The sequence below is a fragment of the Sciurus carolinensis genome, chromosome 15, assembly GCF_902686445.1.
Source record: "Sciurus carolinensis chromosome 15, mSciCar1.2, whole genome shotgun sequence".
NCBI classification, from domain to species: domain Eukaryota; kingdom Metazoa; phylum Chordata; class Mammalia; order Rodentia; family Sciuridae; genus Sciurus; species Sciurus carolinensis.
This window is the reverse complement of record NC_062227.1, coordinates 58,020,205-58,043,621: the sequence shown is the minus strand read 5'-3', so window position 1 is coordinate 58,043,621 and position 23,417 is coordinate 58,020,205. Positions and strand designations below refer to the sequence as shown.

The 23,417-nt window shown below is 44.3% G+C and overlaps 1 protein-coding gene across 6 annotated transcripts; it reads left to right on the top strand.

The window, feature by feature from the left end:
* The first annotated feature begins 1,690 nt into the window (after positions 1–1,690).
* Mro (maestro) lies at positions 1,691–23,152 on the top strand. Of its 6 annotated transcripts, XM_047525952.1 has the most exons (8): positions 1,691–1,719; positions 4,123–4,258; positions 9,423–9,555; positions 14,935–15,034; positions 16,543–16,689; positions 17,736–17,918; positions 21,440–21,595; positions 22,157–23,152. In XM_047525952.1, the coding sequence occupies exons 4-8, from the start codon at positions 14,939–14,941 to the stop codon at positions 22,319–22,321; spliced, it is 747 nt and encodes a 248-aa protein (XP_047381908.1). In that variant the 5' UTR covers positions 1,691–1,719; positions 4,123–4,258; positions 9,423–9,555; positions 14,935–14,938; the 3' UTR covers positions 22,322–23,152. The 6 variants fall into 6 exon arrangements, with proteins under 6 accessions (XP_047381908.1, XP_047381909.1, XP_047381910.1 ...); XM_047525953.1 differs by lacking the exons at positions 1,691–1,719; positions 4,123–4,258 and adding an exon at positions 5,565–5,583; XM_047525954.1 differs by lacking the exons at positions 1,691–1,719; positions 4,123–4,258 and adding an exon at positions 9,106–9,124.
* The last annotated feature ends 265 nt before the right edge of the window (positions 23,153–23,417 follow it).

Below are 23,417 nucleotides of genomic sequence, written 5' to 3'. Positions count from 1 at the left end.
AAAATAAATACCCCAAAGCCTCACTCCCAATGACCCACCTCCTCCAGCCACACCCCACCTGCCTTCAGTTACCACCCAGTTAATCCCATCGGAGGATTAATCCACTGATTGGACTAAGGCTCTCATAATTCAATCATTTCTTCTCTAAACCTTCTTGCATTGTCTCACACAAGAGCTTTTGGGGACACCTACTATCTAAACCATAACAACATGCTAGAACACAGGCAGGTCTGGATGCCAACCTGAAGTACAGCTATTCTGTTAGTGATGAGGGGCCACTGAAGCTGTAGCATGGTTTTAGGTTCCTGAAAGATGACCCTCAAAGTAACATGTTTGATGGATTGGGAAGAAACACCAGGAAATTGGTAAGGAAACTTCTACAGGGATCTGGGAAGGGCCTGAACCAGAGCAGTGGTAGGTAGGGGGAAAGACTTAAATCACAACAGAGGAGTGAAAGTGAAAAAGTCAAGTGGAAAAATTAAGAATGATTATTCTTAAACAAATATGATGTGAGTGTTTGTGCACCGTATATTGTGATCTCATTTGTCATTTGGGTTGAGCTATGGTGGCCAGAAGTTTGGTCAAGCATTTTTCTGGATGTTTCAGGGAAGGTGTTTATGGATGGGTTGATACTTAAATTCATGGACTTTTAGTCAAGCAAAATGGATTGACCTTGGTCAATCAGGCGAAGGCCTGAACGGAACAAAGACTGACTTCCCCTGAGCAGGAAGGAATTCTCCCAGCAGATGACCTTGGGACTCAGACTAAGTTTTCACCCCATCAGATTTGGGGCTTGCTTCTCAATTGCATGGGCCAATTTTTAAAAATTCATCTCTCTCTCTCTCTCTCTCTCTCTCTCTTTCTCTCTCTCTCTCTCTCTCCCCTCCATCGATATATATGGTCCACTCTGCATATCCATAGGCTCCACATCCATGGATTCAATCAACTGTGGATCCAAACTATTGGGGAAAAAATTGTGTCTGTACTAATCAGGCACAGACTTTTTTGGAAAGTGAGGATGACTGTCTATGCACACATTCTGTTGGTTCTATTTCTCAGAACACTAATAAACATAACATCACTCAAAAGACCAGGAGCCATTGTTGTGGGCTTAGGACACACTTCTGCCACATACTATCTAGGTAGTCCTATTTCAAATTATCCAACCTTTCTGAGTCTATTTCACATGTAAAACGACACTAAATGAGATTGCTTTGCCTGTCAGTGAGACTCATGCATTGGGGGCCAGGAACAGGGTGAAACTGGAGCCCTGGAGCTCCAGTTTGACTGGATTCCACACTGTCAGGCGCCCACACTGCACACCCTGAGAGCAAATGCCTTAGGTGGCCCTTCCCTCCCCTTAGTCCTGGACCTGATTGTATGGAACAAACATTATAATGGACATTGGACTGAAGAGCCCGTGGTCTCCTAGCTTGTGACCTCTTTAAGGGCAGGGACCATATTGTTTTTAATCTAGTATTTTTATCTTTATATTCTCTGAGTTTCAGTGCTGGGCAGAGAGCCAGGGACCTAGAATATTCTCAATAAATATTTAAAGAATGAACAAACATTTGTGTAATGACACAGGGCAAATAAGCAAATACAATAAGCAAATAAATACTGGGGCTGTAAAAAATCAGACTCCAAACAGAAATTCAGCAAGGTGTAAAAGTATTTGTTGCATTAATGTGTCAAGAGAAGACCTTGCCCTGGAACAAGGTCAGTAAAACCTCTTTTCCAATGTGCAGAAGAATAGAATGTGTAGCTTTGAATAAAAATGTTTGTAACTTGTACTCAAAATCAAGGTCTGATGCTTTGACATTGGAACAAATACATGGGGTGGAGTGCAAAAAAAAAAAATCCAAAGTAGAAAAATGTTTTGGAAAATTTATGACATTTTAAAGAACTTTCCTCTGACATTTATTCTTGAAGGGAATTTTTAAAAAAATGTCATTTAATACAAATACTTTCTCTTAAGAAAAATATATAAATGTAACTGCATTCTTAGATTTGAGACTTCTATGTTACTTAATTAGTAAATGTAATTTCTATTTATCAAATAGAAATATTTGATATCAAATATCCATGGGTAGGTGAATTCTTAGCATAGGACTTGTAATAATGAAGTTGATTTTCTTTTTATAATAATAGTGATCTAAATTTTGGACACAAATAGAAAGCTAAATTTTCCTTTTTGTAGGCCCAAGACCTAAGGGAAAAAGAGAATTTCATTCTTCCATGCCTACTTACAGTAGTAAGATGAAGGAAGTTGGCAATCAGGGACTCTCTGGTAGGTCCTGAGTTTTTTCAATGAAGGACAACTCTGTATGCGTTGAGCTTACACTCAACTAGAACTGAATTAATAAAAGTGTGCTTTAAAAAAAAAGAGATGAAAACAAAACAAAACAAAAAGAAAATGTGCTTAATGATACTCTTTTTCTATGAATAGGTACATGAATTGTTAGTGGGCACGGTGGTCCATCCCTGTAATCCCAGTGACTTGTGAGACTGAGGCAGGGGGATGGCAAGTTTGAGGCAGCGTCAGCAACTTAGTGAGACCCTGTCTCAAAATAAAAAATAAAGGGCTGGGGATGTAGCACGGTGGTAAAATGCCCCTGGGTTCAATCCTCACTACTGTGAAAAAAGAAAAGAATTGTCTAATAGATAACTGAATGTAAAATTTGTTTTCACAAATATGAACTGAAATGCCTTAGAGAACAGAGGAAGAGGGGGTCTGGGACCCTCCTCAGCCACCCCCTCACCAGCAGCCTGTTTCTCCCTGCCCTTCTTAGTTCTCATTCCTATAAAACCCCTGCAGTCTTTTTTTTTTCTTTTTTTTCTCTCTGTTGGGGGATGTACTCAGCAAGGAAAAAAAAATCCGTTTTTTTGTTTTTTTTTTTTTTTTTTTTATGCTCAAAGACATGAGGAAAAGGAATATCTCTCATCTTTTTGGTCTAATAATCCTTGTTGATTTTGAAATGGAAAACAATGAATGCTTTTAGTAAAAAAATCCGAATAATATAGAAAAATATGTTTGAACTAAAAGTTTCCTTCCTCACCTAATTACTCTCCTCCTAAGAGACTTGTTAATGATTTCTTAAATGGATTCTTTTAAAAAGGTGCTATGCCAGTGTATATTTTTTAAAATATGTACATAGACTGAATTATAATATATAATTATATTGAGGAAAGGCAGAGGGTGGGAGGAAGCGGTGAAGGGCTGGTCACGGGGAAGGGGAAGCGCACCAGTGCTCAACTAGGCTTGAGACTTGGATGAGCTCCCTTCTTGGTCAGTCCCCGGGTTTCCCCACTTCTCCAAGAGGCACTGTTGTGGAAACAGATCGGTGGAGAGGCAGCAAGCAGCACTCAGACAGAGCTCCAAACTTTATTTTACACCAGTAAGCCCAGAGGAGATCGGACTCCAAATTCGGAGCGCCCACCACTCTTTTTTCACATTTCCAGGCTATCTAGTGTCACAAATTTTCTAATCTACACAATACATAATTGTGCATGGGGTTTCAAATGGGAAGTATGTTTACAGACGCAGAGCGTGATAAGGGGAAGAACTGGCTCCTCTTACAAGGCCTTCAGGAAATCTCCAGCCTTGGGCCTGCAGCCTCCACCAGGGCATTCACACTTCAAAGGAAAAGTCGTTAGATCCTAGGGGACTTGATTTACAATCCAAAAGGTAGGTGTGGATGGTGCTAATCCAGTTCCCTGAACTAGAGATGGGAGGAGAACTCTCCCTCTCCCTGGCACTAATTCTCCCAAGAGTATGCTTAGTTTACTTTGCATCCAGGCTTGGGTTAGTTATCATGAGAAGGATCCCCTTCCCAAGTCTGGGAGGACAAAACGACAAACAGCACAAAAACGCTTTGGGACATCAAAAGCAGAGAGTGCCGGCAGTCTCTTGCGCTGTCTCCTGGTCCAGGCGGCTCACCACAAAGCTCCTGCGGCTTCAGTGGACCCTGGTGGAGACGGGAAATGCGCTGTGAGAAGCATAGGAGTTTGCAAAACTTCAAGACCTATAATGTATCTTTAGCAATTATCAGGGGGCGGAGAGCCTCAAAAAGGTCTCATTATGTGTTTAAACTCTAATCTGTTCTATGTATCATCTTCAAGGACAAAACGCAGTTACAGTGGACCACGAGCTTCTTCGAGCACAGCGATGTTCCCGGCATTAGTTACATTTGCCTGCCGTCAGGATGAGCACAGAGGGACCAGCCAGCGGCGCTGAGCGACTCGTCGCCTAGCTCAGGTAAGACGGCACGGGACACTCTCTGGATCCCACCCATTCTGCTAGGTACTGTTGTGCCACACAGTTGATCAGTGGCTATAGATTTAATCAGTCAGGCTGAAAAATGTCTACCTAAGTTCATGATGACTCTTTGGAAGTAGGAATACTGGTGACGCTCGGGGAAAATGACCGTCTCCTGTGGGAGGGGTATTTAAACTTGAACTTCTTTTCTTTAAAAAACAACTCTCGGGCTGGGGTTGTGGCTCGGTGGTGGAGTGCTTGCCTAGCACGTGTGAGGTGCTGGGTTCAGTCCTCAGCACCACGTGAAAATAAGGAAATAGAGGTATTGTGCCCATCTACAACTGAAAATATTAAAAGAAAAACTAACCATCTTTTACATTTATTTTATATTGAATTTATTCCTGGGCCATAAGTTTCTTCAGGGATATCCTTTTTTTTTTTTTTTTTTTTAATGGGACATTTTTTCTTTCGTGCAATCCCCCTGACTTAGGAAGTCGCTCCTTTTCAGTGAGGAGCATGCCAATGTGGCGGGGGAGCTCCTGGGTGGAAGGAGCTGACAATGACCTCTGGGTATACAGTGTACGACTTGGGGGCCTTCTTCACCTGGATGTGTTCAGGAGTCAAAGAATCCACAGTTAACCAGTAAGGCCATTATTACTGTGCATTTTTAAGCACATGCAGCAAAAACTCAGCACTCATTTTGGGCCCATGAGATCCTGCATCAACCCTGCTTTCTGGCCTGGGTACACCTCCCAACCCCATCATCTTCAGGACAGAGGGGCACACACTGCTTTTGTGAAGTGACTGCTTTCAGTTACTCGGATTTTTAGTTTTCAAACTTTTAATTATTTATTTATTTACCATGCTGGGAATTGAACCCGGGACCTCAAACACGCTAGGCGAGTGCTCTGTCACTGAGCTCCAACCCCAGCCCTAGTTGGTGTTTTAGAAATGCAAACTTCTGATGGCCTAGGATGTTGCCTGGATGTTCTTCAGGGGACTTGAAGATTCGAACCTCTTGATTTGAGTGATTTTGTGGACTTTTCTGGGTCAAGTGAGCAGGGAATCCTTTTCAGAGATCACCTCAAGCCAAGAAGAGGTCACAGGAAGAGCCTGGAGTCATTCTTGCATTCCAGGGCTAAGAGTGACTGTCACGTGATGAGGTCAAAAACCAAGGCAGAACAGCCACGTGGGGGAGTGGGGCAAGGAAGTCGCTGAGAGCAGCTTTCTGTTCCTAGAGTCTGTTGCACTGCATTTGCACGTGAGGAGACCAGGGCCACCGGGACTCCTGTTTCCCCCTGCCAGGGCATATTTGATGTTGAGAGGTAAGCCCAGTACTTTTTCCTGTGGCATGTATTTTATTTAAAAATTTGAAGCAGAAAGACCATTGCTTTGTTTAAAATAAATTCACAGGCTGGGGTATGGCCCAGTGGCAGGGTGCGTGCCTAGCACGTGTGAGGCCCTGGGTTCGACTCCTAGCACTGCAAAAACCAAAGTGAGTCACACATAGAGCAGGGGAATTGAAAGTTGCATGAAGTTCGAGAAGAGCCTCCTGAGGATGTCCACTTGCCCAGGCGGCTCTGCAAACATGCAAGTGGATTGTGGAGGAGTTGGGGAACCAGCAGCCTCATGGTGTCGTCTAGATGGCTGGTGCTTAGATGGCCGCCGCGCTCTACCTCCCTGCTCCAAGGCCTTTCTCCCTGTCACACTGTTTCTCTGCAGCCCAGGTACAGATGTTCATTCCCTCGTGAAGGTTCTCCTGGGTGACTGCCCTTTGACTCTTTTTTTTTTTTTTCCTCCTAAAGTTTGCAGGCTTGGGAAGGGAAATCTAGTACTTATCAAACCGATAATTTTATTCATTTTTATTTTTTTGTGGTGCTGAGGATCAAACCCAGTTCCTCGCACATGCTAGGCAAGTGCTCTACCACTGATCCACAGCCACAGCCCCATGCCCTTTGACTCTTATGGCTCTTTATCAGCCCTCTTTGTGGCACTTGTAATTCCTATCCTGTGATAGGGACACAGAAGGCCCAGTGTGAAGTCCTCTCCTGGTCTGTTCCCCTTGGGGGACTCTTGGGTTTTGGTTCTACCTGCTGAGCTTGCTGTTTATGTCAGTAGGATCTCAGTGACCATCTGAAGGATGAACAAATGGGAAGCATTCCCCATCTTTGAGGAGGCAGCTGACTTTACTTGTGTGTGTGTGTGTGTGTGTGTGTGTGTGTCCTTGCACATGCTAGGCAAGCATTTTACCTCTGAGCTACAGCCCCAGCCCCTGATTTTACTTCTTTTTAGAAATGAAAATCAAGACAAGGTTTGGCCTAACTTGGGGATATCTCCCAGAAGAAGATGAGAAGGAGGAAACAAATCTCTCCCTTTTAGACAAGTTTCCAGAGGACACAATGCACACTCACACAAGGAGGTGCTTCTGGCAGTCCTGAAACTAAAGAGAAAAGGACTCTGATTGGCAACTGTCATTTGACCCTATTTCCCAAGTCTAAATGGCAAGTGGATTGTTGATGGATTTCATTCTGCCTGTTGCCCTTTTTGTCAGCGATGCTGGCTATAATTACCCTTTTGATTTTTTTTCCAGTGACATCAGCCTAGGTGTACCTCTGACAAAGAGGCATGCTAAAAGAGAATGAAAGTAGAACCATTAAGCAATTAAATCAAATAACTATGATGTGTTACTTTAAAGGACATCATGTCATCGATACATCAATATGTGGCAATCAAATTATTCAGGAAACTTCCTCTCTTATTCCCAGAAGAACCGTGCTGCAGCCTAAGGCCACAAGGGGAATCTTGGGTTCTCTTGGGCATTGTGCCCTGATTTCAGATTCTCCTCAGGTTGGCACAGTGTCAGGGACACTCTGGGCCATTAGTTCTAACCATGTCACTTGTGAGAAGGTTGTAAGAGGGCTGACACGAGACCACTGCAAGCACCAGGAGGCTCCTGGAGAGCAAGTCTAGTTCTGGTCCTGATTTCCTTTGTGGCTTTAGGTCAAACAAGGAAACTCTCCCCCTTGCTTTTCCCATTTATCAGTCAAGAAGTTCATTTCTCTGTCAAATGTCTTCAAAGTTGAATACAAAGTAATATTAGAAAGAAGAGGAGTAATAGTGCCCTTGTTGGAGCTGGGGTATAAATCAGTGGCAGAGTGTTTGCCTACTATGTGCAAGGCCCCGGATTTGATTCCCAGCACTAGGAGAAAAAAAAAAAAAAAAAAAAGAAAGAAAGAAAGAAAGAAAAGTATGTTTTTGTTCATGCAAGGGTGTGAGATTTCACAGAGAATCTTCACAGTCACAGTGCGGATGTCCCTTCTCTGGTCTTCTCTGTTCCTGGTTTGATTTTAAGCACTAAATGGATTAGTTCAGCACATGAATTATGTCTTTTTTTTTTTTTTTTTTTTTTTCAGTGCTGGGTATTGAGCCCAGGGCCTCATACATGCTCGCTGGGCAAGCGCTCTACCCCTGAACTACAGCCCCAGCTGGGATTCTGTCTTTTTCCTATTCTTGCAGAACCTACCTCTGGTTATATCAAAAAAAATCAAGGCTAATTTGGAAAGACTGAACTTGTAATTCCATGTGAACTCTCATTTCATGTTGATGCCTCTTTGCCTCTGTGCCTGGCTCTCTCTTCCTCCTGCCCAGAGCTAACCCTTTCCCCTCTACCCTCCAGGCCTCCCTCCATATCTTCCTATTACACTCACTATTTGGCACACTTTAGGGCTCTCCTGCCACTGATCTCAAACATGCCCAGGCTTTATTCTATTTTTAAAAGCGCACATGAAAACCAGAATGCCTTTGCTTGACCTTGCAGTCTCTTCTGGTCTATTTATTGCTTTCCTTTCGCAGGGAGACATCTCAATTTCCTCTTTCCTCGTGGCCCCTTACTTTGGCAGTGTAGCTTCCTTTTTCTGTCACTCTATTGAAAGTGCATTCTTAAAAGTCAACAGTGGTGCCCTTGGAGCCCAATCCAAAAAGGGTTCTATTTTAGTCTCATTATTGTTATTTTTTTTTCAGGAGCACTGATTTTTCTTTCACCTACTCTGATGTACTTCTCTGGTTTATGTTTGTTCCCTTATTTCCTAAATGAATTTTCCAAACTGGTCCCCCTGCCTAGCATGCCAGCTAAATCCAAGTTCTAGCATCTTTGTGCCTGTGGTTGAATTCTAACTCTGCCACTAATTAACTGCATGACCTTTGACAAGGTTCTTGCTCACTGCCTCAGTTTCCCCAGTTTTAAAATGGGGATGGTAGGAAGAGTTCTTATCTTGATTTGTTGCAAGAATTGAACATGACAGTCCCTATAATATTTACCCCAAGGTTTGGACCTTGGGAGTATTCGTTAATGGTACCTATTAGCATAACAATAAACTTCTAGGTCTTTGAAAACAGAACTTGTTCTTTTAGGACATACTGCTCGCATTACCCAACATGATGTAATCAGACAATAAATAATTTTTGACACATAGATTTATGTAGTGGTGGAAAAGCTCAGGGAAAGAGGATGACAGCAGAGGGCTCCTAACATCCGCAGGGGTGTAATACCCACGTTTTTATGTTATTACCAATAAACCATTTAAATCGCTGGGAGTTTAAATCACACCTTGGGATGTACAATGTTCCAGAAGTCGGAAAGGCGTCAGCGGTTAAAGCCCTAGTTGTCGGTGCGACAGTCAGTCACAACGGTGCTTCTTGGCGTGGAACATAGCGTCCCATTCTTAAATTAAACGCGGCTCTAACGGGATTAGGCGGGGAAGGCAGCGGCCGCAGCGCCGGGAAGCCGCGCATTGAGGGATGGCGCCATCTAGTGGCAGCACGAGGGAGCGTCGCTGGGCAGCGCCGAGTCATTTGGTGCAGGGGAAGGTCCTCAGCATTGCCGTCCTTTCGACAGAGAGTGGGGATGAGACTGGACAGGAGGGAAGAATAAGGGGAAAGCACAGCAAGAGGGAAGGAGAAACAGCTCGTCACAGTGTGGGGACCGAAAGGGCACAACCAACCACCTCGTCCGTATCATTCGGGGGCAATTCCCGCCTCCACCTCGCTATCTTGCACACTTTGATCCCCCCACCCCCATTTGAAGCTCACTTTCTCACGCTCTGTGTTGCCCCGTTATTCTGAGCAGATCCTGCCTCACCTTTTAATCTCCCTTTTTGCGTGTTAGAAATTCAGGACTGGGAAGATCTAGCCGAGTCATCACATTTGGCTCTGGAACAGCAGCCCTCTGGAGTGGCCCAGGACCAGCCTCCAGCCCCACCGCAGCAGTTCGTCACGTGACAGCCACCCCAGGAGCGCAGGTAAGACGACTGCAGGCGGGGGCAGCCGGGACCGCAGGAGGAGCGATGCCCTGTGCCTGGGCTCCCACACCCTTCCTGGAATGCCGCTCTGATTATGGTGTAGAGGGAGTTGAATGCTAATGATGGAGCTATCTGGGATGTTGCCTTTGGAAAATACAAGACAGCAATGTGGACCATGAAACCGATTTTTTTTTCTTTTCACAAATTATAGATTTTTATATTGTCAGCAAAGAGCATTAGAGTGGGAGGAACTGGGGAGAAGCATCAATGCTTCAATTGAAATGTCTACACACTCAGGTGGTCAGCACGCAGGCCGTTGTCTAGGAGCTGAATACAGACTTACAACAGCGATGAAAAGTATAGATTTTGTTATTCAGAAAGGGAAAAACACAGAGATTTTGAAGTCTTGAATTCTGCTGTTTGACTTTGGGTGAATTGTTTAATGTTATTCTAAGCCCCAGTTTCTTCTCTAAAATAAAGATAATTATACACACTTTTCAAGGATTGTGAAGATTAAATGAAGTATCATAAACGATCTCTTATTTAAAGAGGAGCACGGTGATACACACCGGTAGTCCCAGCTTGGAGGAGGCTGAGGCAGGAGTGTGGCAAGTTCCAGGCCAACCTGGGCAATTTCACAAGATCCTGTCTTAAAATAAAGAGACTGGGGATGTAACTCAGTGGTAGAGTTCAATCTCGAGTGCCAAAAAAAAAAAAAAAAAAGAAGGAATAAAGGAAGGAAAGAAGAAAGAAGGGAAGCAGGGAAGGAAGAAAGGAAGGGAGGAAGGAAAGAAAGAAAAAACAAAAGCTCTCTTATTTGAGAGATTGGGACTGGATTTCACAGAATTAATGAAGTTGATTAAAGTAGAAAATCGTAAAAGATGATACATAATTCATGTATTTTACCTTAAAATGTAAAATTTATCTTTAATACAGGACCATGGTCTTTTCTTTGAATATGAATTCACTAATTGGCATTTCTGAGTTATCTTTCTTGCATAAACCATAAGCATAATACTTTATCTGTGATTTCTAGCTTTAGTTTCTTTAAATGCAGCAAAGAATTTACTTGAGAAGGCACTTGTAAAGTCACTTTCTACAGAACCATGACAGTTTCAAAAATCATCCCATATTATTAGATACTTCCAAAACTTTTACTCTCCACATACCTAATTAGATGGCAATATTTTAGCAGCTTCCCATAATGGAATTCTTCTAAAACATTCAACCTTGCATTCAGAGAAACCACTTCCTTTTCTTATACTCATATTTTGTTAGTTTATATTTAATTAAGTATATTTAATTAGATTTCATAGCTACATTGATGATGTAGGTCAGTGGTGGAGTGCTTAGCTAATATGCATAAGACCCTGGTTCCACCCCAGCTCTGCAAAATAAAAACCAAACAAGCAGACAAATAAAATTTCACAGTGACAGTAACAAGTACATTGTCCTAAACTAATTCTTGGTAAACATGAAACTACTGTGGGGCAAGAGTAGCAGTGGTTGGTATAGTTCCCAGGCAGCCTGGGGAGTTCCCTGGAGTCTATAGTTCCCTTAGCCTGTCAGGTTGGTTAAGCAGAGGTCAGCTAAAACAGCCTTTCCTGCACTGTACATAAATAAAGTGTTTAACCTAACACCTTGCATACAAAAGTGTCTAATAGCTGGTAGCTATTCCTATTGTAATTAATAAGATCAGAGTTGCAAGGATGGCTAGAAATCTGTTTTCTCTTCATTTTACAACTGAGAACAGATTCAAGTATTTGAAATTTTGCCTTTAGCATATACTTTTTGGCTTCAATGAGTAAAAGGATTATTGATCATAAACTTAATATTTGAGTCAGAAGGATTAAGTTTGCAGAGGCATCTGGGAGTTGGCATAAAGCATAAAACAGTCTTCTATGGTACCTCAAATCCATGTCTTTTCAGTAAGACCAGGTAAAATCATGGCAGGGTGCTGAAGACAAGCCCCAGGGCCTCGGGGCTGGTGAAAACCAGGGGTCTGGGCATAGTAAGCACAGGGAACCCCTCCCAGAGGAAGAAGGACTGGTTGAACAATGTGCACAGGGATGAACGAAGTTTTGACTTTAGGGTGACCACTTGGCTTCCCAGCCTTGGTCATGCCAGGCTCTGCACCTGTGAGAGCCATAGAGACCAACAGAAAAGCCTCCAATAGAAGAATAGTTGCTAAGCGGGGAGGGGACTTCTAGAAAAAGTCAGAACACCTAAGAAATCTTGGAATCTGTGTACTGTGTTCATTTTTTGTGTGTTTAAACATTCCTTCTCAGATTCCTGAGTTGCAACAGATGGGAATGATCCTTTTGTTTGGGTTGGAGAGGGTGTAAAGGATGTAACTGGTTGGAAGGCAAAGACACTGCAGGCAGTAGGGGCGTGTGTGGTGATGGGTGTTCTTTAAAACACTGCAAACTCTGAAAACATGACGCTCCAGGCAAGGATTCTGTGACTCTGATTTACCTTCTCAGTTTTTTTTTTTTTAAAGAAAACTTTAAGAATAGCATCCTAGAAAAGTGCACAAGTCGTGGTTGCACACCTCCCTGTGGTTTTGTTGTTGGTGGTGCCGGGGATGGAACCCAGTGCCTCACGCAGGCTAAGCTCATGCTGCACCACTAAGCCGCCCCCTGCAGCCCATGCTGCACTTTTAATTTTATTTTGACAGTTATCTTAGTCCATTTTCTGTTGCTAATAACATAGTACCACAGATTGGTACATGGTAAAGAAAAGAGACTTATTTTGGCTCACAGTTCCGGTCCAAGGTCCAGGGATCACATCAGATGATGGTGATCTTGCTGACGGAGTCCTGAGCTGATGTGGGACATCCCATGGTGAGACAGGGTGCATGGAAAAGACCAAGCCAAACTAAATGTCACAGCAGAACCTCTCTGGAGAAAACCCCCTTTAATCACATGAGTGGCCTAATCCATTCACCAGGGCAGAGTCTTAATCACCTGTTAAAGGTCCCACCTGGTCCCACCTCTTAATGTCTCATAATGAGGATTAAATTTCGACATGAGTTCTGGAAAGGACAAACTCCATTCCGACCTTCGCAACAGTGAAGTTCATTGTCCCACAAGCATGCTATCAATCCTTTGTTCTTTGCAAAGACACTGATGTGCTTCTCTCTCACCCCAGCTCCTTTTGGGACTTCTGGACTCTCTCCTGATGTGTGACCTGAGCTTTATGAGGTGTGCCAATCCTGGGATTAATTTCCAGTTCAGAGGTTCTTGTATACCAGCATCCGTAACTTTGTACAAAAAGTGCAATGCTCTAACCCAATGTACCCGAGATTCTGATCCAGTAATTCTGGGGCAGGCCTGCAGTTCATAACATGTACCAGGGAATTCTGACATACGAGCTTCCCCCAACACTGCAAGAATTGCTTTGCTTTTGATTTTGCACCAGAGATCATGATGAGCTCTGGGAGACACCTGTGAGGTTAAATGAGCGCACAGTTGTTTTGTGATAGGCAGGTGGGCCCGTGGGGAAGGTTTTGCTGGGACACTTTGAGCTGGAGATGGAACCTGTGTGTGTCTCTCTGACCACATATCCTGAAACTTCCATGAAGCTCAGCTCTCCTGCCCTTTGCCCCTCTTAAGGGCCTTCCACATTCTCGAACTCTGGACCTGACTATTAAGGCCAGGCTGGCTACTTGGTTCTTTTAAGCCAGGGAAAGCTGCCCTGGCTGGCTAGAGTCCTTAACTGCTGTGCTAACTTGCAAGAGAAGTCAAGCGCAAGAAATGAAGGAGCAGGTGGTTGTCCATCCCAATGGGGAGGAGCTCCAGGCCTGGTTTCCTGTGCCTTGGAATACCCATGCCAGCTGGTGTACAATGAGGCCAATGTCTTCCTCAGTGAGCAGGCCCCCAGCCTGCGGGACTTGGGCTTCTTTTAAGCTAACCATTCCCATTGTCAGGCATTTGTTGGGTCTGATCCAGAGCATTCTCCCCGAGGGCTGGGAGGTTCTACTGGAACATAAGGACGAAGAAAACCCCAGAAAGAAACAATCGAGTGTTTTTCTTTGTTGTTGTGGGATCTTCCTTTCTTTTTGGCCTCAGTACAAGTTTATAATCCCTTTATTCTGGAAGGAAATGACCTTGTGCTGCTGTGGTTTCTTTCTCTTAATACAGTGGTTCTCAAAGTGTGGTCCCCATGCCAGCTGCATCCCAGTATCAGTATCATCTAGGAGTCTGCTAGAAATCCTATTATGAAATGCCTGCTCCAGGTGCACAGCCAGGGATTCTGGGGATCTGGCCTGAAAATGCAGGTTTAGTACATCTGCCAGGTGATTCTTACGCATGCTCAAGAGTGAGAGCCACTGACTTAACAAAGGTCTATGGGAATGCCTTCGACTCAACAAAGAGAATCTCCGTCCAGCCAGGTAGCTGATGTAAAGAGACGCTCTTACTAACTGGAGTGATGGTGGTGGTGAAATTTTCTGGGTTTTAATCTGGGTTCCTGCCACCGTGGTGCAGGTAGGTGCATAGGCCGGAGATGAGAGAGAAAGGGACTGGAGATTAGGGAGCGAGGAGATCCTCAGATTTCCACCCCAGTGGCGATTTTTGTTAGGCTTCCTGGGTGTTCTGCTTTATGCAAATGCAAACATAATGTAATAAGTATTTCCTGCCCTTGATTTACATTGATGGTAGCATACTGTACACATTGATTTTTTCACTTTTCATTCAACAATTTATTTTGGAGAGAATTTTAGCACATGTAGATTTGTACATAGCAGTCATCAAAAAGTTGTAGAGGTGTAATATAGATGTAATGTACTTAATTTATAACCATGGAAGGACATGTTTTTATTGGTTACAAAGCTGTGTTGGTTATCCTTTATGTGTATATGATGTGCTTATGTCTGTAAGATTAAAGAATTTCCGAGTAGAACAGTAGGTCTATTTTAAAACAGTGAAGGGTACTAAGATCCCCTCCAGAAAATAGTACCTATTGACATTCTTGGGGAGCTTTAAAAACACAAAATATGAGGCCACTCTCAATTCAAGACTTCAAGACTTCAAGACTTCAAGTCTTGAGGATTCTTTGGGTGGAGCTTAGGAATCTGAATTCTATTTATTTTATTTCTTGGGTGATTGTGAGACAAGAAGTCAGCAGGATGGAATGGGGAGCCGTGAGGGACCCTGAGCCCAGGCTGCTGCTCCTCTTGGGCTGCGTGCAATTGCTGTTTCACTTTTCATGTGACTGTGTCTCCTCACCAAGGTAAAGGTTCCTAAGGTCAGGTCTGGAGTTGTTACCTTTTTATATTCTTCTGGAACAGCGCTTTGCACAGCAGTGTTTGTCGATGATGAGGCTTTGGAGGGGTTTGTGGCTCATGTGATGATCTTGGCTTTCTTCTTCTTCTTTTAGTTTGATGGACCAAACACAGAGTATCCCGGATCAACCTTCTTCTGTACCTCCTTCCCAACCCAAGAGGATAAGGACATCAATGATAGCTTTCTTTTCCAAGGTCTGATCCCAAATATCATGCACATTTAAATGTCCCCTCTAAGGAATCATTTTGAGGTTCTTTCTGGAAATTTATTTTTAATTTTTTATATTTTTTGTGGTGCTGAGGATTGAACCCAGGGCCTTGTACATGGGAGGCAAGCACTCTACCAACTGAGCTATATCCTCAGTCCTGGAAAAAACTTTTGATGTCAGTTCTTTTAACATGGATAGAATATTTATGGGAAGAGAAGAAGATGAGTTGAGAAGGATTTAACTTGCTGCTAACCCAACAATAAAAATATAGAATGAACCATGATAAATATTCAGAAATTACCATAAAGCTTGCAGATTACTGAATCTTCTCAATAGCACTATGGAAAGAGACCTGGATCCAACCCCTCCCTCCTGACACACACACACAGAGGATGGTGGGGGCAGCGACTTTGGTCATTGATCTTATCTGGATCTTTCAGTGTCTGGACTCTGACTTTAATAGTCTGCTCTGCATTCTAAAGGTCAGCAGGGCCTTCCTGGAATTAGAGTTCAACTGCTCACTACAGGGGGCAGCCCATCTCTTGCCCCATCTCTTGCCCTGCAGTCACGTAGAGTTTGGTCTTTGAAGTCGTTTTCTGCGTCAGACACACAGTGTTCCCCAATTTGCGTTATTCATGCATTCCTGTTCCCCATCTTAATTGCTCTGATGCGTGCATTTGGAGTTGGGACAGCCTTCCAGGGCCCTGAAATGTTTGTAGATGTGTAACTGATTTTTGTTGATGTGCTTTGCCAGTTGTGTCACATGCTTTTATGAGGTTAAGGTAACTACTGAGAATGCGCCCTTGGAATGAGCCACGTGGAGGGATGTGGGGGGGGGGGTCCGATTGTTGAGTGTTCAGAACAGAATAGGGGAGGGAGCAGGGGAATCAAGCACCATATAGACTTGTCATTGGAGGTGTTTTGCTACAAAGTGGAGCAGAAAGATGGGGAGGGGCTGTAGGAAACGGGCATGGAAACTGTTTAAGGTGAGTGAAATACCAACACATACTGTGAATAGCCTGTGTATTCTCAGTCCACATCGACTCTTCTAAAGTCCCCTTTCTTTTCAACTTCTGTCCCCCTCCTCACTGCTATAGAGCATCTCTCTCCATAATTCCCCCCAAAGACAACACCAGACTGCATTATTTTACTTCCCCTTTCCTTTCTCTCCATCAATTTCTTCATTATATAGATCAAACTAATATGTTTTCCGACCTTTATAGGGACTGGGGTGTAGCTCGGTGGTAGAGTGTATGCTTAGTATAGACGAAGCCTTGGGTTTGATGCCCGGTAACACACACACACACACACGCGCACACACACACGTGCACGTGCACATGCACACGCACGCATACACCAGCATCTTTAGTTGGATAAAGAAGAGCAAAACTGATCAGGCAATGACAGGATTTTCTTTAGAGGGAGGGAATGGGGCTGGTTTCAGAGCACGACTCTGAACACTCCCTATTAACACACTTTTGACCTATCACTCAGGTCTCTTGGAAGCTGAAGTTCCAGAAGCAGGATTCTTCAAAGAATGTGTTTTTCATCTTGGCGGAAAGAGCTCGGGACCCTAGTGCTAAAAAGCGCCACCTAGCAATGAGAGGCCTGGGCACCATGGCTTGTGAAGCCCCTGACCAGGTGAGGAAGGACATGGAGCTGAGCCAACCTTCCCAAGCCCTCCAGCCCTCCTGGGTGGTGCCCCCAAGGCTGGGGTGGGGTACCCCATGGGGCTGTTGCCCTGTAACCAACTGCCAGACTTAGCAGCATAAAGCAACACGCAATGCTTACCCACAGTGTCCGTTGGTCAGGGGTCTGCGGACAGCTCACCTGGGTCCTCCATTCAGGGTCTTACAAGGCCGGGAACCCATAGGCTGGACTGTTCCTTCCCGAAGCTCAGGAGCCTCCTACAAGCTTCTATGGTTTTGGCACAATTTGGCTTTTCCAGTTGCAGGACTGAGATTTCTGTCTTCTGTCTGGCTGTCCTCTGGGGGCCAATCCCAGTGCCCAGAGGCCACCCTCTCATAGGTGGCAGCTTTCTTCTTCAAGGCCAGCAGGAGTCACTCACTCCTGCCTGCCACAGTGGAGTCTGGTATAATGTAAAGTGGCCGCGTGAGTGACATCCAGTCACCTTTGTCATATTCTGTTAGGCTAAAAGCAAGCCACAGGTTCCTTCTGTACCTGAGAAGAGCAGATTGTACAAGTGCATGACTCGTTCAGGGTCACTCAGCATTATCAACCACAGGCGGTAGCTGCAGGCAGGGCTGATACATGCCGCCATTGTCCCCCTTGGGAATTTCAGTGATTTCTCCGTGATTTATGTTTTTTAGTAAAAGTTCTTTTTCATTCCTCTTTCTTTAGTATGTGCCAACTTCAGTGGCCATTTCATGTCCTCCCCAGACCTCTGAGTTGCCCTGGTCTACTGCCCTTCTAAAGTATCCTACCCATCTCGCCTACCCAGAGGCCACACTCCAGCTCGCTCTTTCTGTCCTCCCAAGACTGAGTTGGGCTCCTGGGTTGGGCTAATAGGAGCTCTGGCATTATGATGAGAGTTGCCCCTGACCCTGAAGAAAGTCAGAGTCTCTCTTTTCAAGTCTTAGGTTACTGGAAGATTGGAAGTGGAGTTGTTTTTTGACGTATGGAGAGCAATTCCTGTGCTTACTAATGTTTTCAAACCTTGATACCAGGTGAGAAAGTACAAGAAAATTATGCTAGACCTGCTGGTGCATGGATTGTATGACCCTGTGAGTTCTGAAGTCATCCACGAGAGTATGAAGACGCTGACCATCATCCTGGGCAAGATTCAGGGGAAAGGATTGGGCTCCTTCTTCGTAGACATCACCCTTCAGATCAGGACTTTATTGGATGATGTAAGTGACACAACTCATAAAAATTTGGGGGTATTAAAATCAAAGTGACATTAGAAGTGACAGCCCTGGGTTGTGTGTTGCTTAGGGAATAAGGTCTATATCATTCACTTATTCATTAATAGTGCTAGTCAGTTTTTCATTGGTGTGACCAAAATACCTACCATAAACAACGTAAAGGAGGAAAGATTCATTATGGTTCACAATTTTAGAAGTTTCAATCCATGGTTGACTGGCTCCATTGCTTTGGACCTGAGGTGAGGCAGAGCATCATGGTGGAAGGACTTGATGGATGAAAGGGGCTCACTCCATGGCAACTGGGAAACATGAGAAGGAGAGAGAGAAAGCAAGAAAAGGACTGGTGACAAGATATAGCCTTCCAGGGCGTGCTCCTAGTGACTTGCTTTTTCCAGTTAGACCCCACCTCCTTCAGTTTCCTCCACCTCCCAGTCATGCCATCCAGCTATGAATCCCTTAATGGATTACTCCATTGATGAGATCAGGGCTCTCGTGATCCAATCACGTCCCCCTAAGTCCCACCTCTAAGCACTGCCACTTTGGGGGACCAAGCCTTCAACACATGAGCCGTAGGGGATGCTTCAGATCCACACCATAACATTTGTGAATCTTGTTCAGGACTAGTACTGTGTGTGGGTTAAGGAGGACATAAAAGATGCATAATATTCCATCACTACTCCTTAAGGAGTTTTCATCTGAAGAGTAAATGTTGTACACTGATGGCAGTGAGCAGCATATAGTCTATGCTCTCTTATGCATCTAAGAATGACGATAGTCACATCTCGCGAGCCCTTCCTGTGTGCCGCATACAGTGCTAGGCAATGTACACGGAGCATCTCATCTAATCTTTGCAGTCATCCTGCGAGGGAGGCACTGTAATTATCCTCACTTCATGGGTGAGGAAGTACAAGGCACAGAAAGGTTGGAACCTGCCCAAGGTTTGCAGAGCCTGTCAGGGGATAGGAAAAGCAAGCTCTCTGCTGCAGCTTCCGCACTAGTAACTGGTAACTACCAGATGAAAGGATAGGCTAAGCAGGAATTGTGCTGGGACAGCATTTGGTCTGAACCATAAGTCAGAGCGCCTTAGTTTTCCAATTAATAAGTTAGCCTGCTGCAGTTATTCTCTGCCTCTCTGAAAGACAAGACCTGTTGAATGGGAAACAGTCCCTTTATATGCTCCCAGAGCAACTAGCATCAGTTCCTCACACCCTGGTTCCCCAGGAAGCTGCACAGAGCACGCTGGTGTGCCGGCTCCACATGAGAGGAAGAGAAACCGCCAGATTATGAAGCTTGCCGCTTATATAGAAGCTGCTGGCAGAGCTGTCCCGCCTTCTTTCAGAGAGACAGAGTTTTGCTCTTCAATATAAACCAGTCCTCTTTGAGGAGGAGACAGGAAGGTGTCTACTTCACCACCCTGGAATGCCAGCAAATGTCTTAGGGACATATCCTTAAATCTCTCTAGAGGTGCCATCTGAACTTCAAGGCTTATTTTTGTTTCAAAAACTTTTTAAAACCCACCTTGCCTGTGATTTTTGATGAGAAATCCTTGGTGATGTATCATGAAGAAATTCTGTTGCTGAGCTCTGTGCTAACATTTTACATCTCTGTCACGGTCAGCACTCCTTGCTGCCTGCCTTAGGTTTTGCTCCTGCTCATGTGTCCCCATTGGATGAGTGGCAAACTCCTGGGGGACATGCACCTGTCTTACGCATTCCTGTGTAAGTCAGCAATAGGGGAGGGCTCTGGATGGCATGCATAAACACACTGACAGGGCAGTGGACAAAATAGCAAGCCAGAGGCAATTCTGCTGTGTCACATATGCTAAATGTTTATATATATACACCCACGGGTGTTTAACCACTGAGCCACATCCCCAGCCCTTTTTAAATATTTAGAGATAGGGTCTCTCTCTTTCTCTCTCTAATTGGCTTAGGGCCTCACTAAATTGCTGAGACTGGCTTAAAACTCATGATCCTCCCACCTCAGCCTTCAGAGCCACTGGAATTATAGTTATGTGCCATCATACCCAGCACTAAATGTTTATTTTTAAATATATAATTTATATTTATTATAACATATAAACATATTTATGTATTAAGTATATATAAGTATATTGATATATTATAAATTATTAAATATATTATATATTGTAATATATAAAATGTATATTTAAATACTTTACAAAATGATCAGTGGTTCTCAGTCTTGTTGAGTCTTTGTGACCCCAGGTCTAGTTGCTTTTGCTCCCTGGAGTGGCCTACACTGGCCCTGTCCTGCTTTACCTGGAGCTGGACAAGACCATGAAGCAGTGATATAAAAATCTGTGGACCAGTCAGGTGTGAAGGTGCACACCTGTAATCCCAGTGGCTGGGGAGGCTGATACAGGAGGATCTTGAGTTCAAAGTGAGGCACTAAGCAACTCAGTGAGACCCTGTCTCTAAAATAAAACACAAAATAGGACTGGGGATGTGGCTCAATGGTCGAGTGCCCCTCTACCAGGAATTCAATTCTCTGGTGACCTCCTCCCACCCCCAAAAATCTGTGCACCAGAGTCAAGTGACAGGGTCCTATGCTGGTTCTGTATTCTGACAGTGTGACTCTGGGCAAGTCACTGAAATGCCCTGGGCTCTGGACTCCTCACCTGGAAAGAGACACACAGGACAAACAGCTCACAAAGGAGAGAAAGTGAGGGCTGAGTCCACTCCCCTGTGCTCAGGGGTGAGCCAACCCATCAGAAGAAAAGAGGGAGGTGGGAGGGAGCGGTGGTGGTGGTGGTAAAACAGAATCCTATGTCCACTACAGGTAGAAGGAACTCAGACCAAAAGTAGAGAGAGGTGACTTAAGTGGGCGCACTGCAGTGGTGCTCGCCTTAATCCCAGTGGCTTAGGAGGATGAGGCAGGAGGATCTCAAGTTCAAAGTCAGCCTCAGCAACTTAGCAAGTCTCTAAGCAATTTAGCAAGACCCAGTCCCAAAAAACAAAAGGTAAAAAGGCCTGGGGATGTGGCTCAGTGGTTGAGCACCCCTGAGTTCAAGTCTTGGTACAAAAAAAAAAAAAAAAAAAAAAAAGAAAAAGAAAATAAAAGAGAGAGAGAGAGAGAGAGAGAGAGAGAGAGAGAGAGAGAGAGAGAGAGAGAGAGAGACTGAGATGTGACCTGGAAAAAATGCCGGAAGTAATAAATAGCGAAACGATCAAGTGAATTATGATGCAGTAAAGCAAAAGAAAAGGGAGAAGAGAGAAAAAGAATGAAAATTCCTTTATGTGTTTATGTGGAAAGAGCTCCCACTTAGATTGGTAGAAAAACCAAGGTGCACATCACCTTTGGTGTGTCTATTTATGTAAAAGGGGGAAAGAGCTCTGCTCTGGTGGCCCACCCTGGGATGTCCCTGCAAGAACGATGGCTAGGGTGGGAGCCATGTGCTCTGATGCTTTTGTGGTTTTTTTTTTTTTTTGGCATCTTAAAACAGCAGGGATTTATTCTTTTGTTTTGTTGACGGAAACCCACAGGAGAATGACAGCATGAGGTACTTGGCCTTTGTCTTGCTCGGGCAACTGGCTGCCTTTGCTGGGTGGAAATGGAAGAAGTTTTTCGCCCGTCAGGTTAAGCAGACACGAGATTCCCTCCTGACCCATTTACAGGACAGAAACCCACAGGTTGCCACGGTAAGACCTTAATTCTCCAACTGACTGTCTGAAGTCACTGTGCTGTCCACAGAGGGGCTGAGAGGGCAAACCCCCAGGTTCCTGCGAGTGCCCTTAGGACACTAGCAGCGTGTCACGGTGACTCCTGAAGAAATCGCCTCCCCGACATGTCACCCTTTGCTGAGCAAGGGTGTTGTTTTCCTGCCCCAGCTGCTCTTGTGAGTGCCTGTCAAGGCCAGATAAGCTCAGGTTCATGGTGGGTGGGCAGAGGGTGCAAGTTTAGGCTCATGTAGTGAGGATATCTATTCACCCCCAGTTAGTGATTGTCACTGCATCTGTTACAGATTTCCCATCCCTGGCTTCTCACTTCCCCTCCCCACCAGTCCCCTGATTATAGACATGACCATTTCACACACATATGTCTGTAATTTCACGTCTGTGAACTACCTGGAAGTTCCTTTAACACTGCAGTGTCCCTGACCACAGATTGGGTACACGCCTCTGGGATACTCTTCCCCACCTGGGCTTCTGGAACTCTGGTATTTTTGACAACACGGCGGTGATATTACTTTTTTCCCTCAGGCTTGCAAAACGACTTTTCGAGCCTGTTCTCCGTATCTGAAACTGAGAAACGAATACGGCTTCCGGAGCGAAGAAGATCAAAGGAACCCCAAACTCTGCAGGCAGCTGGTGAGCGAGCCAGGGCAGGAGAGAATTCTCCTCAGTCCCTGCCCTCCCAGTGCTTAAGACAAAGGTGGCCAAGCACAGGAGGGAGTTATCCACCCATAAAACGACTCAGACCAATTATTCGATTGTGATTGACCCATGATGCAATATAAGTGGTGAACACCTGGGAGTTATGCACAGTGTCACGGGCAGTTCCCGTTCAGGTCATTAGCTAAGTACAGGCGGTGCCGCCTGCTCTCCTACTGCTTAGCCCAGTGCACCCACAGCTGTCCACTAGTTATATCTAGGAGGTTTGCTGAGTCCCTCCCTCACATGTACCTTTGCTAATTTCTTTCAGAGTCACTATCATCCAGAGCTCCTGCAGTTCTTCTACGCAAATAAAATTCTGTAAGCGGGAGAGGCAGGAGAATGGTCCCACACGAGTGTCCTGCGGGGGACCTTGTGTTCCCTCTGTTTTGTCTCATTGGATGCCTCTTCTGCTAGAAAAGAGGATGTCAGGAGAGCAGATGGGGGCAAAAATAATATCGTGGAATTGCATAATTATACCCAAAGTAAAATTCTAAATTGCTTTCACATATCTCATTTTCTCCCCACACAAGTTTAATGAGAAAGCATTTTCCTAAAAACACACAAAGTATATGCAGGTTCAGTGCTTATTTCTCAGCTATTTCCTTCTAAAGTTTATTGCTGTTAACTATCTTGTATTTCTAATATTAAACTTCTGAGGCTTAGCAGAAAAATTACCTTAAGTTTTTTTAAAAAATGTATTTGCTATTGATATTTTGCTATTTGCTATTGATGCCTTTTCTTGCCAAGACTTATTTAAAGTTGGCCAAGATACCAAAAAAAAAAAAAAAAATAGCTTGCAGGGGCGTCTTTAGTTTTTCATGGTCTTAAAATGTCATTGCCTTCAAGATCATCTTAAAAAAGAACTAATGAAGAGAAAAAAAATCTATGAATGATAGACTGATGATAACCTAAGGAATAAAATAGTAACATTTATTGGGCGTGTTTATAATTTATTTGACACTAAGAACTTTTTGCAGTTATTATTTAATGTTCACAACAACCCTATGAGATAGGTATTTTTATTGTTCTCAGCTGATAGATGAGAAAACTAAGGCATGGGAAAATTAAGTAACTTGTCCAAGACAAA